This window comes from Acipenser ruthenus, chromosome 13 (assembly GCF_902713425.1).
Source record: "Acipenser ruthenus chromosome 13, fAciRut3.2 maternal haplotype, whole genome shotgun sequence".
In the NCBI taxonomy this organism is placed as follows: Eukaryota; Metazoa; Chordata; class Actinopteri; order Acipenseriformes; family Acipenseridae; genus Acipenser; species Acipenser ruthenus.
Window position 1 is genome coordinate 2,516,724 of NC_081201.1, and position 16,265 is coordinate 2,532,988.

Sequence of the window (16,265 nt, forward strand, 5' to 3'; positions counted from 1 at the left end):
GCATGTGTGCCTTAAATTGATTTAAATGTTTGCATTTCATTTTGCATAAATCTAATATGAAGTTAGGGGTTGGTTTGTGAGTTTGAATGGTTACTGAAGTGCACCAAGCTGGAGAAAAAGCAAACTAAACTGCAAATGTGTTCACAAAAAGTTATGAAGTTTTACTGAATCAGGCATCGATTTTAACTATAGAGACTAGGTCTCAATGACATGGCCCGATTGAAATACAGTAATTTATTTTTGCAATATTACTTTACTCATTAAAAAAATAACAGTATTACATCAGTATGTGTTATTTTCACACAGTCATAAATCTTTATAAAGATTTCTAAAATGTGGACCCTTAGGCATGGATCCTGACCGTCATGCTATTCAGTAAACACAGTAACTAAAGTGTATCCAAGCCTTCTATTACCCTTTCAGGTTGCATTGGGTGTAATCTGATAAACTGTTAATTTCATTCATATTCCACATGCGTGCGCACTGGTTTTCATATTGGTGCTGCTAATCTGAGAACTAGTTTCACAAGTTAGATCTTTGTATTTTAACTGGAATAAAGACAGTAAGCTACAATCATGTCTAAGAAATTCAGTGGATGGCAAATTATTCCACAGTATTTGTTTGTCTGCAGCATACTCGTCCAGCTTTAAATGCACCCTTTGATTTTAAATAGTGAATATCAATAAAAATCAATAATCAGATACTGAAAAGATGGAATGTTTGCCATTTTGCTCATGGGTTTGGTTCATAGATTTAAACAGCAGTTGTTTTTGTTTGTTTGTTTGTTTTTGTTTGGCACCCTCAGGAACATGTGGTTGTATTTTCAGTTTATACATGTGTTTAGTCTATTTTGGTTTATGCCTCTGGCCAGATAGTCAGGCACATACCTTTCCAGAACGGCTCTACACAGGTCAAACCACTTAAACTGAAATATTACAGCCACACCCACAATCTGCAGCAGTTTAAGATTCAGAACAAGTTTAGGTTTTATATTTGGAACAGAGCTTATAACAGTCTGTTGGAACCGGTGAAGTTCAGCTATAGTTGTTGCGTTTCTGGTTCTGGCTGTTCTGCTGCTGAAATGGAAAGCAAAGGATTGCATATTTGCTGACAAAATGCATCTGCAAGTTAACTGGGGATGTTTCATGTGAGCTGACAAACGCCCACACAAGGATGTGGTTACATTTTTGGGGCAGGAAAAAGGAAGTGGAACAGTTTTTCTTGAGAAATTAGTTGACTTTTGTTCATTCAGAGCTCAGCCAGCGTTTGTGTTGACTGCTCAGAGTCCATGAACAGGCGGTTTTTGTTATTTTACGCTATTTTCTCACTGCTTTTAATTTTCTTTTAGCTTTCTTCAGTTGAACAAGAGGTGAGTTGTAATATTTCTCTTTTACAGTTTTACTTTTTCAGCAATTATAAAGTACAGTATGTCTACTTCCTCAGTATAACCTTTCAGTTAACTGGGCCACTTTCCTTCTTTATGCTTAATCTTTTCCACTGTTGTTGCTTTAAAAAAAATAAAGAAAAAGAAAACTTGTTTTAAAAAAAAGCAGAGTTTGCTATAGGAAGTGATCTAGAGCAGTGTTTGCAGACTTGTCTGTTGTAGCACTGACATGTACAATTGTAAAAAAAAAAATATATATACATTATAGTTAGCACAATAACATGCAAACATTGTCCATTCAGAATGGATTTCTTTCTTATTGCCTTTCCTACTGTGCTGTAAAAGAAAAAGGTGTGTTTTACCAAACATGTTTCTGCACTCAGTGGAAAACTTCTTCCTAAAGATTACTTACCCACATAGGGGTAATAATATAACCTGCAGCAGGATACTGTCAAACACCACTGTGGTCTGGGTTTAATTATCCAGACACAATAAAAAAGGAGAAAATAACATGCTTTTCTTTAGTGATAACACTATCAGGCTTGGCATCTGGTTAGCGTTAGTGGAGGAATTGTTTTGTGTGTGTGCGTTTTATTTTCTTCTTTAATATTAAGTATTAACAGACCTAGGTTGTTTCAACAGTTACTACTTCTCCTTTTAAGCTTGGGTAGTGTTTAAAAGAGGAACCAGTTGCAAGCTACAAGTGCAGTTCTGTTCTATTAAATCAGATGTGAATGCTGTAACAGAGAGAGAGAGTGTGTGTGTAGGCCTTTTCATGTGCTGTTGGACAATTTTCAGTTCTTGAAGACGGCTATCTCAATACACCCCATTCGTATGAAGATGATCTCTTCTAATGGAGGAACAACACTTGTTACACAGCATTAGGGAAGTCACGTCCAATCAAAGTTCCTCATCGAATGCCCCAGCAACAGGCCTTCATATCATTTATGGTAGATTTTATGCTTCTCTAGCATGCTTCCTCATTTATTAAAGTGTAGTGAAACTGGCAGGAGAAAGGTTAACTGCAATGCAAATTTTATTTAAAAAAACAAACAAAAAACAGATCTTTTTATTCATTTTAAGGCTTCATAAACCATGTCCTACTACAACTTTCTGCTGGAACCAATCAGCTGTCATGCCTGGAACAAAGACCGCACCCGTAAGTATATGTTCTACAATGAAATAAATTATTCTAGGTTAGTAAAAATGTGAGATGTGATGCATGTCATTTCAGAAGGCTACAACAGCAACAACAAATAATACAAAGCGAGTAAAACCTGCCAGTTCTGCATGCAAAGTTCCTGTCCTTTCCTCTCCCTCCATCGCTCTGCAGCATCCTCATCAGCACAATTGCTATGTGTACTGCTGGCAGCATCCACTCTTCATAAGAGCTACAGCACTGAATCAAGAGCTATAGTACCTACAAAACCATGTAAAACCCACCTGGCAATCATGTACTGCTTTTATACTTTTGCATGGTCTGCTGTATCAAGAAATACCAGCACCGCTCAAATCGATCCTCAAATGTACTTGATCATATTTTCAAATGCAGTTAGATAATATATTTTCTGGCACTTATCCCTGCTATATTTCTGTTTAAAAAATACAGTATTTAAAGGGGTCAAAGATATTTAGATATCAATTTCATACATCTATTTTATTGTATTTTATTTATGTATGTATTTATAGAATGTTTGTAAATGAATTGTTGTTGTTTGTTTTGTACAGCGCGTTGAGACACCTTGGTTTGAAAGGCGCTATAATAAATTCAAGTTTTTATTATAAGTCCTTTATTTTATTTTTTATTAATATGGGAGGGATGTGCTGAACAATGTGCGGTAATCTGAGTATTGATTGTGCAGTCATTTCTGACCACTGAGCATATTTCCCTTGCTGTGTGTAATAGACTTTTGGAGGTTTGTTAACAGTTAGTCTGTTTTAAAACGCTGTTTTCTTTGAACTGATGGAAGCTGCTGTACGAAATCGCAGGAACAGCCGGGCTTAATTATTTCCAGCACATCACAAAGGCTGCTTTTAGGGAGCTGCCTGTTGTGCAGAATTTGCAACGTTGAAATGCGTTACCAAAGACTGATTGGAACCAGATTTAAACTTAATGCACAGAGCTTTAGATCATCTCAGTAATATGAACATTGTGCTTGCTTTGACCGAAGCAGAATGGGCCTGCTCTATAGATTATCTTATGATGAGAGAAACAGCAGTGACTAATTTCAACCACACTTCCTGTTTTACCATGAATGGTTCGCTGTTGATGGGAGGATGTGACTCAAAGAAACCTGAATCTGGAATTAACCACAGGCTGGGTGTGTTTGTATAAGAGCAAAGAAAATATGGGGCCTCTAGCATAAAAAAAAAAAAATAAATACCCACGGCTGTTTGAAATAGTTTAGAATTGTTTGGCTGATACTTAACTTTGTTTGCTTGAAACTTGAGTGGATATACATGCTGTCTGGGAGAAACCTTGGGCTTAAGACAAAAGAAAACTGTATTTTCCATTCCTGAAATACATTTCTTGAGGATAATAAAATTAAAAAACAGATCTATTTTTAGATGTAAATGCTACAGTACATTGCTGTTCCAAACCCCCCCCCCCCCCCCCCCCCCCCAAAAAAACACATACCTGCATTTCGTTTTCCAATCAGGTTGTAGCTTATTAGCCACATGCAGCCAGGCCTCTAAATCCTATTTCATCAAATATATCATAAGAACATATGTAGTGCAGAGGTAATATCAGTGTTGCACAGGCTTCGGTGCACAATGCTTCCCCAATGGGTATACGTTTCAAGCTAAGCACAACATTCTTGTAAATGCAGTGCATATTATCCTGAAACGGTTTTAGCAGAGGAACTCTGACTGCAAGTCAATGGTAATGGTCTCTTATCTGATTAAACATTGTCTGTTTGCCATGCTCGAATTAGCAGTGAGGGAACCAAGGGCATGACAGCTTTACAGCCCAGTTACTCACTCTAATCTGATGCCAGCAATGTGCCTAGTTTTCTATTTTCTTATACCTATTCTTTCTTTGTTTTAGAAATCGCAATATGCCCCAATAACCACGAAGTCCACATCTACAAGAAGGAGGGAGGAGACAAGTGGAGCAAGATCCACGAGCTGAAGGAGCACAACGGGCAGGTGACAGGTGAGCGTGTGCAGAACTCAGCCCTGTGATCTCAGACCTAGACTCTGCAAGGCTTTTCAACATATAGGCCTGCGCAAGATATTTCATGATATGCCATTGATATATATATAGCCGATTTAACTTGAGAACTAGACATGACAAAGAACTCATAATGCATTTTTTACCCCCGATAACGATGTCTCCCCTGATAGGCATTGACTGGGCTCCTGAGAGTAACCGCATTGTGACCTGTGGCACAGACCGCAATGCCTACGTCTGGACCCTGAAAGGCAACGTGTGGAGGCCCACTCTGGTCATCCTGAGGATCAACCGGGCTGCCCGATGTGTCAAGTGGTCCCCCAAGGAAAATAAGTTTGCTGTGGGCAGTGGATCCAGACTCATTTCAATCTGCTACTTCGAACAGGAAAATGACTGGTAAGGGGGGTGCTTTCGTTTTCCACTGAAGTATAAAAAATATATATACACCAGTATAGGAAATAAGTGTAATAGAGGGCCGTCAGAATCTTTTTTTCAATAGAAGTGAATGACAGAGGTGCCTGGAATGTTCAGACGTCTCTTTGGTGACTGGTCACTACAGGCTCACTGTATATATTTACACTAGGCAAGAAGTTAATTTTTTTAATGAACACATTTAGTACACAAGCCACTTTAACTTACAGGTAAATCTGGATACAGAGATCAAAGTCTACAATGCTGCTTTGCCATTCAGACAATACTATTTCCATGCCTTCAGTAAGGCTATTGCTGAGGTTATGTTCACATTGGCTGGTCGATACAAGGCCCTGCAGCTGTGAGCTGACTGTTTTTGTTGCTCAGATCAGGTAGGGTCAAAAAGGCACAGAAGCCACATATGCAATCACTAGTATTACTTGCATTTATGAGCCTGCATAAGTTTGAAAAAAGGATATCATCATACTAATACCTCCAGCGTACAATCTGTGTAAAACCCATGACTATACTTAATGCAAACTAGCCTTCACATCACAAGTGTTCTGCAACTTTGCTTAGCCCTGTTTAAAAACAGAAAGTAAACCCAATCTGATTGAGGGTACGAGTTAAATTTCACAACATTGTTTTGTTAAATCCTGAATCTTCAGTTGCAATCACAGCATAACTTGGATGTTGATATTCTGTCACATCTTGACACAAGCTTCCTCCCATTGATTAGGCTGCATTTTGTTTTTCCAGGTGGGTTTGCAAACACATCAAGAAGCCAATTCGCTCCACTGTCCTGAGCTTAGACTGGCATCCAAACAACGTCCTGCTAGCTGCGGGGTCATGTGACTTCAAGTGCAGGTAAAATATGCAAGGGCCAGTGAGCAGGTGCTGTTTACCGGATGAAGCATCGGGTTTTTAGTTAAAGGTTTTTACCTATAAGCACTAAATAAATCGTACCAATGAGCTTACTGGCTTACTCTGTCTTCCAAACAATTTATGTCTGAAGAATCCCAAGCATCTCCCCCTATAAAGGAGTGCAGTTTTCAAGGTGTGGGTGGTTGTCTCTCCCAGGATTTTCTCAGCTTATATCAAAGAGGTGGAAGAGAAGCCGTCCCCGACTCCCTGGGGCTCCAAGATGCCGTTCGGAGAGCTGATGTTCGAGTCGAGCGGCACGGACGGCTGGGTCCACTCCATCTGCTTCTCCGGCAGCGGGGGGCGTGTGGCCTGGGTCAGCCATGACAGCACTGTGGCTGTGGCCACCGGCAGCAAGAACACAGTGTGAGTAGAGACAGGGTTAAAGGGGACCAGCACTCCCCGGGGAGGGGTGGTGTCCAATAGGGATTTAAAAAAGCAAAGTGGCCAGAAGAGTATAGGCTCATCCTTAGAAAAGGTTATAAACGTAGTGAAGGCCTTGAATGGTATGCACAGTAAATGCAGCTACTATGAGCATGGAAAGAGCAAGGGGTCCTGCAGAATTACAATGATAATGTAACTTTGTAAGCCTTCATGCAGTAACCGGTTCTGTTTTTGTTTCTTTCTCTCTCTGCCTCAGTATTTCTTCTCTGCGATCCGAGACCCTCCCTCTTCTGGGCGTCACCTTTATCACAGAGAACAGCTTGGTTGCAGCTGTAGGTACCTCCGCTCCTCTGCGCCCCTTTCCAGTACTTCCAGGGGCAAATGATCAGTTCCACAGAAACACTGAAACATTTTGTATAGTTTAAGTTTCTCACGTAACTTGGTAACGCTTTTATATCTTTATTTTCTTTCAGGGCCACGACTGCTACCCCATGCTGTACGTTTACGACGAGGGTAAAGGGACCATTACTTTCGGAGGGAAGCTGGACATTCCGAAGCAGAACGCCCAGCGTGGGATGACCGCCCGAGAGCGCTTCCAGAACCTGGACAAGAAGGCTTCCTCCGAGACCGAAAAGGCCACCCTGGAGTCTGTGCACAAAAACAGCATCAGGTATCTTTACTGTTACTGGACTTTCTACTCGTTTCATAACCCTATACACCTAAACGTGTCTGTCAAAGTGAAGGCAACCAGGACTTCATATTATTACTATTAAATATTTTAAAAAAACAAACTCATTATTTTCTAGTGTGAAACTTTCTGGAGTGTCAGACTGAAGGAAAGGTCCTCTTACATGCACAGAACACATACCACAATTAGTGTAAAACAGAGCTGACATTGAAACACTCACTTATATTTATAACCATGCAATGCATTTCATTCTGTTCCATGAATTTACAGCCAAATCTCAATTCTGGAAGGGGACAAATCCAAGTGCAGGAAATTCTGTACCACCGGAATGGATGGAGGAATGACTATTTGGGACGTCAAGGTAAAGATTCCCTGGTGTTTGTAAACCTGTTTACCCCTCCCCCCCCTGTACAATCATTTTATTTACGTGTGCATATTTTTTTTTTCCTCCCAAAATATTTCAGACTCTCGAGTCATCAATGAAAGACCTGAAGATCATCTAAGGCACAGAAGCAATCTTTCAAACTGCAAGGCTAAAAGCAAAATCATGAATCGTTCCAACTGCACTTGCCGCATTGCCCATTACTTTGAGCTTTTTTTATATATAATTCAGCGCAGTGGTACTGTTCCCATGTATTGTTAATGAAGAATGGCTAATTATTTTTCCATATGCTGTTTTTTTTTTATTATTATTTTGCAAGGGCTAGTTCCTAGATCGGACAAGTCTGTATTACCTGAAGTGTATTTTTATACAAATATGAAAAGTGATTTTTTCTTCAGTTAATCAAATGAAACATATATGCTGGTCATAAGATGCTTTTAATAAATGCAATAAAATACATTAGTATTAGTGTTTTATATTCTTGTATTCAAACCTACTGTATAGGACCTTCAGTAAAATCAGAAAACGACTTCTTGGAATATTCATTAATATTAACAGATACTCAACGCAGTACATTGGAATACAATATTCTCAATTTAATACAAAACCTCATACTGGTTAAATATGGGTTGCAGTGGAGTTGTTTGGTATTTCTATGCAAAGATTTATCAATGATGATCATCTGTTATCTCCACAAACCCTTACTGTACCACACATACCAATGATCAAGATACCATTCCATAACAATCGAGACATTGTTTTAGATTGGAGAACGGTGTCTGTATAATGGAGTTTACGGTATATATGTGTTAAAAAAACAAGACAATCCCTCCAGTATCACACTCAACTTTCTTTTATTTACATAAAAAATAAAAATCCATCAACTGCTGTATTCTCATTTTGACAGTTCATTCTGTGGAATGTGTTTTGTTTTAGGAACAGTCGTTTAATGTCATTTCACAAGCACTGCAAAGAAAACAAGGTAAATACAGCAGCTTTCATCTCATCCCCAATGAACGCATGCCAAGGCACAGCACCCCCTCCAGAAACAGCTTCAAACCAGACGGCTCCATTTCTAAGGTTTTGAACAGAACGCTGTTTAAGAAAACATACACACACAGTTATGTGTATCTATCCCATTTCTTACATCTTCTTGCAATACAATTGTTTGACTTTAATCAGATTAACCACCTTATGACATTAAAAAATAAAAGGGCCTCTTCAAGCCTTTAAATCTTTTTTTTTTTTTCGAGCCAGAAACATGCAACTGCCAAAAAAAAATAAAAGGTTGTACTCTTGTTTTATGTAAAACACACACACCTTCAACACACTGACAGAACATCTGCCTTGGGAAGTCAGAAATGCAAGTTTGTAAACCACTATAAATGGAAAGCACATCCGTAAACTTACCAATGGAACGAAGCTGCGATCTTGCAGCAGCTTTAAACTTGTTAAACTTGGGCTGCAAATGTGTCCCTGGTTCTGTGCTTTTGCTAAACATTTTGTTGCACATTCTTTAATGAAAACAAAAATAAAAATAAATGATAAACTTCTTTGTAAAGAAGGGTCATTTATAAAAGCATTTAACTTTGATGTCAAACTGCTACAAAATGGTAGGGCTATACATCTGTAATCCATATGCTATTTAATTCAACAACTGAACCAGATGAGATAGCAATTTAGAGGAAAGAAGTTTAAAAGGAACTAATGCAAGTGAAAGCAACATTCCGTCTTCGGTAAACCTTAGTATTTGATCCTGGTCCGATGCCAAAATGCCTATCCATTGAACGGATACAGACATTCATTTTAAAAGTAGGAATAGACTTTCCATGAAGTCTACCCAGCAGGGATAATGACCAATATGTAGGCCTAGTATACTGAAACAGCTGCACAGCAGCACCAACCATTGTCTATTTCTGCTTTTTCAATGGCTTTGGAACAAAACAAAAGTCAACATGCGTCTATCACAATTTTTACAAGACTATATCCACAATTATTCTGACCTAGAAAACAGGAACATAGCATTTCTTATTATAGCGTAACTCAAATCTTACATCCCAATCTGCGAGACGGCTCCGACAGTCATCTTGGAAACCATGAAAGAGAACGCAAATAAATATGTGTATCGATGCTATAATTGGCACATGTGTGCATGCAAAGCTAAGAGGTTTAGAATCTGCATGGGGCAGCTGCAATCTTTTGGGGTTTTTTTTGGCGAAAGAAAAATCAAGTACAGCTAGCATAGATGTGCAAGATTTAAATGTCACTGGGAAAGAAAAAAAAAAAACAATATATATTTATCGATACAGAATTAGGCTACATCTGTTTGTTTTTTTTTGTTTTTTTTAATTTCCTCTCCTTTTAATCTCTCTTCCACTCAGTTACACGTTCTTAGCAGCACAAGAGAGTTCAATGTCACAGTTCTACGACCCAAGAGGCAAGTTCACAGGTAACAAGGTACGTCAGTCAGTCTGAAGGATCATGGGAGGCTGCTCGTTTTCTTCATCCAAACGCAGGGAGTTCATGTCATCATCCAGACCAACCCCACCAACTGCTCCCTGATCCTCGGAGTATCCTATAAAATACAACGATATTGACTGTACATCTCTCCTAATTTAGCAAATCAAGAAGTCAGATTCACTCAAACGGTGGGTACCTTTTGCCACAGCGGCACTATATGTCTGTGCCACCAATGGACGGTCATGCGTTGTTGGCTCCAGAATTTCATTAGCTGGCTCAACACTTCCGTCTAACCTGAGGACAAAAAGAACAAGTGTATTCTACAAGTTTTAGATTGAAACAACTAAGATGCATACATGAGAAGCAAAATTGACACACACATTGCAGAAGCAACTAAAAAAACAAGTTCACATACCAACAGTTATTTTCTTCAGTTCCCAGGCTTTTATTTATTTTTTGATTTTGGGAAAAAAACTCTCCACCCGATGTTTCTTACTTGTGCTGTTTCATTAGTGTGCACTCTCCTCCCTCCTGCGAGTCCAGGTTATACATGTACAGGTAACCGTCAGCCGCTGCCACCAACAAACGAGGGATCTTCTGAATTCTGGAAGAACACATCAAACAAAACAACATTCATATACTCTGCGAGTGACAAGCTTTTACAGCATCTGTACCGGAAAACCATGTGTGTGTCTGAAAACATAGTACAGTCGAACCCTTGAATCCAAACTGACTCTCTTTACGCATTACCTCTCCGACACCTGTTTATATGAAACAGGTTTGTTCTGGTATAAAATCGGGGGTACAGTCTAGTCCAGAAACAATCAGGCAGCAACTTTGAACATAAAAGTTAAAAATGTGACTGGGAAATGACTAAATCACCTAACTTCAAGAGAACATCAAACTGGTTTGGACCTGGATGATTTTCACATTCTTTAATTGTCTTGTAAGACAAACAAGTGGACTTGAAGCCTGTGCATTTTCCTCTATACTCACGTGGCAAGTGCGCAGATGTTCTTGTGCCCAGAGAAGGGCAGTCTGACTGTAGCGAAGGCCCTGCCCTGGTTAAACATCTCTGTGACCTGGGCTGGCAAGTAGCTGGTGGAGGCCATCAGCACCTTCCCAAAGTAGCCAGACCAAGTTGTGGGTTCCTCCTGCGGCCTGAAATAAAATAAACGTGCAGGTCTCCAGCATCAGCCAGGGTTTAAACCTAAGATCTTCTCTACTGAACCCAGGCCGAATTGAGCATCTATTCAGCAGTGATTAGTTGAAAAATCACTGAGTTACTGTTTGATTATAGTGACTAGATGGAACTAGATGCATACAGACATCTACTTCACCTAAGTAATGGTGATGCTTGCATTTCTTTCTCAGTTTTACCAAGACCTAAACATTACAGACTTACTTTTCCTTTTGTGTCTCCAGTTTGAAGATATGAACGGTTTCAGTATTACTGGATGCAGACAGGAACAGTCCTTCCATACTAAATGCAAGAGAGCAGATACTGACACACCTGCAAAAAAATAAAGAGATCAGTCTTCAAAAAAGGGCTGGTTGGCTCAATGGACTGTGAAAGGTAAAAAGTGACCACAAATGCTCATGATAATCTATTTTGGGATACCACTGTCTCTTGAGCTGTTGTTATAGGAAGGTTTAAATGTTGTTAAAAGCAACAGTTGTGCCTATATTGACCGTTCCTCACCTCTTCACTCCCCGCCTGAACTCAAAGAGCTTCTGTCCCTCTGGAATGGAGAACACTCGGATCACAGTCCCCTGGAAAGAACAGAGAAATTAGACAATAAGCGCCTTTGATCTGAAATATTCATGCTAGTATAAACAATCCAGTTCTTGGTAGATTCCAAGACAGAGTAGGGACTAGTAATAGGAGCTGAAGACCAAAAAAAAATTGATTCTGTATTTGATCAGCCACTGACTTGTTTATATCCCCCTTTGTGGACCAATCCAAGTCTAAAGTTACTTTTGCCCTTGCTCTCTGATCTAGATGCGCAAGAGACTTTTTTTTTTCATAAAGCTTTAGGTTTCCTACACTTTTCTTGATTTTAACTTGCAACCTTATATCAGGCATGACATGCTGTATCAACTGTTTATTTATACTCAGGAATTTAAATAAACCAAAAGCCACTTTACTAAATATAGACAACACAGGGATCAGTTTTGAACGTGACAAATGATGGTTAACCCTGATGCTGGTTGACAGCTTCATATTTCACAACTATAAGTAGCCCTCAAGTAAACAAGTTATATTTAATCTTCTTGAAGATCAAAAATAAATAAATAAATAATGCATACCTTTTCAGAGGCTGTGGCCAGTTTGGTACCACTTGCGTCGAAAGCCAAAGCTGCCAGAGGGCTGTCATGGGCTGGGATCATATTAGCGGCTCTCTGGAATGCAGAAAAGGGTTTTATTGGTGAAGATTGAAAAGTACTGAACATGCATTTTGTAACGGTTTGGGTCACTGCCTTAAATACTCGAACCCTTACCAGATTGATAGTGTCGAAGACCTGCACCTCTCCTATTGTCGCACTCCCAGGGTATGCCAAGTAGCAATTATCATTATTAATCGACAGTGCACATAGACCTGGGGTAATAATAAAAAAGGATTAGTGTATACTGATTTTGAAAAAAAAAAATAATTACAATCTTGTGAGGATTACATGTTCTTGCAAATCACTTTCCAAGCATTCAACATGCTCTTATACGCACATCAAAAAATGATTCCTACGAAGATACTCCCTAGAGAAGTTTCAGACCTACTTTTTAAATGTCAGCTAAAAAACAGCACTTTCCTGAGGAAGGGATTTAAAAATACAGTAAAGAAGTAGACAGAGGAAGCGAAACCAGAGTGTGCGTATCACTCGCTTGAGCTGAAACTGTCTAATCATTTCTACCATCTTAAAAACACCCCTGAGAGCAGAAGTTAGTCCACAATAAAACTGACCTGGCAACTTGCAATTTTATCTTAACAAAGCAAAGGGGGTTTGTTTTCGTCAAATCTTCTAGAAATCCTTACTGTACATTTCCAGTAGAATGGCAGGAATCCTGCAGTCTACAAAGTGAGTAAAGATTTTCTCCAACACCTTATACACGGTCAGTAATGTATTTATTCATATTTATTGTTTATTCATGCATTGACTGCTGCACTCACATTTCTTACTGTTTAAAAACAGCACTGCGTTCAATATATATATATATATATATATATATATATATATATATATATATATAGATAAATAAACATATACCTGAAGGGTTTGGAGGGGTCTCCCTGATGGTGTGCAGTACTTTCATATCTCGGATATTGTGGATGTACAGAGATTCTTCCAGACATACTATTAGCCTCTGCCAAAAAAACAAAAGGAAGCTTGATAATGTTACTGTTTAATCTCAGGTTTTTAATCTGGATTGGTTTACTGTCAGTTACTGCAATGAATGTGAATTTGAAGCTTAAAACAAATTAAATGTTTGTTTACCCTGATAGACCTAAGCCAGTTGAGAGAGGAGCATTAAAAGCATGCAGACTGTAGTTAAATATCGTACCTGTCTGTTGAGCTTGACAGCCAGGATGGTATTGGAATAGCTGTAGTTACAAATCTCAGTCCCTTTCTTAAAGTGACACACCTTCAGTTTCCGAGGAGCTTTAAGGCTAACGATAGCAACCAAGCTGCTGGAGAACAGCCTTTCCACGATGCTCACATCTTCTGTGTCAGCTGAAAATAAAAAGTTAAAAACAGACAGCAGTGCACGACTTGAAAGCTTGTTGAGTTTTATCACTTTGGCAACAAAATGCAACCAGATTTAAACAGATTGTGACAACGATAAATACAGTAAAAGCTGAACAATTTCTACACCGCATCCACATTTTTTACACAGACATAAATCAACTCCCAACAACACCTTGACCTTCTGCAACAGTGACACACACTTACAATTTACCACTAACAGCTCCTTCAGTTGCTGCAATTATTGAGGGTTGTAAGCTTAACCTGCAGGAAATGGACTGAATGAAAATGGCAAAAGAAAATTAATACAATAGTACTTACTGCATTCATATATCTGTTCTAGTTTATCCACTGATGATAAAGAGAAGAACTTATAGCCAGATTTGGTGCCAACAGCCAAGGACCTGCAAGATGGGAACTCAAATGTAAAAAAATCCCCCGTTGGTGTTAGGGTGTAAAGCTCAGCTCAGTTGTTTATTCATGCATTCATTGCTGCACCCACACTTCTTACTGTTTAAAAACATTGCATGCAAAGTAATCACAAAGTGCACTCAATTCGAATGAACCCATTAGAGAATACCTTCTGACTTGTACAATATTCTCAGGACTTCATTTTGTTTAAAATCTATTGGAATGAAACCCTTGAATGGTGAATCAGTTTATTAAGCTTCCTACAGATACTGGGGGTGGCACTTTCTGCAAAACAGAATCTAAGAAGTGCCAGCAAAATTTCTGATAACTAAAGAAAATCTAAATCAAAACAGAGACAAAAATGAATCTGACGATGCAGACAGACGATACACCTCTATGATCTCAATCTTTTATTTCAGATTTAAAGAACAGGTGTGTAACTGCAAATAATTCTGGTGTAGTAATATATTTTGACCAAGTCCAGCTGTCCACACTTGGCATTGGTGCAGCCACTGTAGCTCCCGGTGTTAATAAGCCCTGGAACAATTTACACTCTTCCCTTGTGGTAAATAGACCAGAGGTTGGCACTGACCATGTGGGAAGAATGTGCCTTCCACCTACTGTCATGTATTATCTGTGTACAAACACCCTGGGGGAACATTTAGTGTGGTGCATGATTCAGTTTTACACTACAGATTTACCTAAAACTATATTGCCCAAGGGAGCAAATTTGCAATACAGCACCAGTACACATGTTTATTTATTTATTTATTAGGCTCTCTGGTGCTAAACTTTCAGAACAGTTTAGCACCCATTTTTCAAAAAAGATTTGCACTCGTTATTGCCAAACCATATTGGGAAGCCTATTGTGTGCTATAATCTGCAATAGTAATTCATTAAGCAAAAGACAAAGTACAGAGTGGTTTCTGCTTTTATATAGATAGCAAATGAATGGACTAGCAGGGAAACAGTACTTTAATACTGACTTAGCTGTTTATTCATAGTGTGGATGAAGGCTACGACTTTGCGTATAGTACTTACAAAATGTGGCAGTGAAGTTTTTGTTATTTTTTTATTATTATTGTTGTTACAAGATGGGTACGATCACCTGACTGTGTGTTTACATATTCTCTTAATTGAGAGAATAAGCGCACTCTCCAATAAGAGAATCAGGGTGCGTTCACGACACGCAGACTTTCGTCATTCTGCGCAGAATCTGCACAGAATCAGAGCAAGTAGCCAATGAATTTTCAGAATCTTCGCAGAATCTGCGCAGACTTAGCAAGGTCTGCCTCTCGTGAACGCACCCACAGAATTAAACCGACTTCCCGAAACAGACAGACTTGTTGAGCGTGCCCCAATTGTTGGGAAAACAAAGAAGTTCCGGTTTGAATCCTGTAGCAGCCTATTTATTAAAACATCATTAAAACACAATTCTCCTTACCAAGAGAACACATCCTTCCTAAACTATATACAAGAAATTGGGTTATCTTATTATTAAATAACGAAAGCACAACGAGCAACACAATTACAAACATGCTTTGTCATTTCCCACACCGGGTTTATGTTAACCAGTTACCCTCCTTCGCCCTCTTCACAAACACCACCAATAATAATAATAATAATAATCCAAAAGCTCTGGATTTTAATTCACAGCGCCCGTCACATGGTTCACTTTATTTGATGCAATATATCGACAGACACATTTTCCACTCATTTCTATGGTTGTATGGCGACAGGAATCGCTTTGTTTATGCATGAATGCAGTACAGTAATTAGCACGTAGTTTCGTTTTAACATGTGGATTAACCGTTTCTTAGTACGATTATTTCACAATACATGCGTGACAGCCTCTTGAGACCCGCTAGGCCGCCTGATCCCCGACGTTTTCTGCCCCCGTTTCCCTGGTTCTCCTTACGTGTTGTCCTGGTTGAAGTTGGCGAAGAGGAGCTGGCTGGAGCCGGCCTCCCCGCTCTGACTGGCCAAGTTCATGGGTTCGACAACATTTACAAAAGAAGCATCGGCAAAAATCTCAGGTTCGTGTACTGATTACCGATATTTAGCTTCTCCGCATCCTCTCCCCTTGTTCCAGACTGTTGTTTTGCTCAGAAACGTTGCTCTCTTTCCGAGCTTGCGCAGTGGGGCCGGTGGAACTGAACAACACAGCTGCGAGGTTGCAGGGGAGGACGCTGAAACATGCCGATATATTTGTTTTTAATAACTGTTTTTGTGTATAACTTTGTATTTCGTGGTAAATACCCTCAGTGGCATATCTTGCTCATCCTTTTGTTACGTGTTATTTATCCCG

At 39.2% G+C, this 16,265-nt stretch overlaps 2 protein-coding genes across 2 annotated transcripts; one reads left to right on the forward strand and one right to left on the reverse strand.

The window, feature by feature from the left end:
• The first annotated feature begins 1,213 nt into the window (after positions 1–1,213).
• On the forward strand, positions 1,214–7,804 carry LOC117418151 (actin-related protein 2/3 complex subunit 1B-A-like). The gene is made up of 10 exons (XM_034030787.3): positions 1,214–1,369; positions 2,468–2,543; positions 4,434–4,541; positions 4,733–4,955; positions 5,730–5,837; positions 6,051–6,257; positions 6,532–6,607; positions 6,749–6,945; positions 7,234–7,324; positions 7,428–7,804. The coding sequence occupies exons 2-10, from the start codon at positions 2,480–2,482 to the stop codon at positions 7,464–7,466; spliced, it is 1,113 nt and encodes a 370-aa protein (XP_033886678.1). The 5' UTR covers positions 1,214–1,369; positions 2,468–2,479; the 3' UTR covers positions 7,467–7,804.
• Positions 7,805–8,182: 378 nt separating this feature from the next.
• LOC117418150 (WD repeat domain phosphoinositide-interacting protein 2) lies at positions 8,183–16,089 on the reverse strand. The gene is made up of 12 exons (XM_034030786.3): positions 15,876–16,089; positions 13,868–13,950; positions 13,365–13,534; positions 13,070–13,166; positions 12,308–12,405; positions 12,116–12,208; positions 11,508–11,578; positions 11,211–11,318; positions 10,802–10,966; positions 10,302–10,409; positions 10,002–10,099; positions 8,183–9,920 (listed from the first exon to the last, which is right to left on the reverse strand). The coding sequence occupies exons 1-12, from the start codon at positions 15,947–15,949 to the stop codon at positions 9,808–9,810; spliced, it is 1,278 nt and encodes a 425-aa protein (XP_033886677.1). The 5' UTR covers positions 15,950–16,089; the 3' UTR covers positions 8,183–9,807.
• Positions 16,090–16,265: the final 176 nt, after the last annotated feature.

Bases quoted from the DNA above. Each gene is read 5' to 3' on its own strand.
- LOC117418150 (XM_034030786.3), bottom strand. From the start codon at position 15,949: ATGAACTTGGCCAGTCAGAGCGGGGAGGCCGGCTCCAGCCAGCTCCTC. The intron at 13,535-13,867 runs GTAAGTACTATT...TTTTATTTTCAG, and splicing joins AGAACAGATATATGAATGCA to CTGACACAGAAGATGTGAGC. The intron at 13,167-13,364 runs GTACGATATTTA...TTTTTTTGGCAG, and splicing joins CTGTCAAGCTCAACAGACAG to AGGCTAATAGTATGTCTGGA.
- LOC117418151 (XM_034030787.3), top strand. From the start codon at position 2,480: ATGTCCTACTACAACTTTCTGCTGGAACCAATCAGCTGTCATGCCTGG. The intron at 6,258-6,531 runs GTGAGTAGAGAC...TCTCTGCCTCAG, and splicing joins ACCGGCAGCAAGAACACAGT to TATTTCTTCTCTGCGATCCG. The intron at 6,946-7,233 runs GTATCTTTACTG...ATGAATTTACAG, and splicing joins GTGCACAAAAACAGCATCAG to CCAAATCTCAATTCTGGAAG.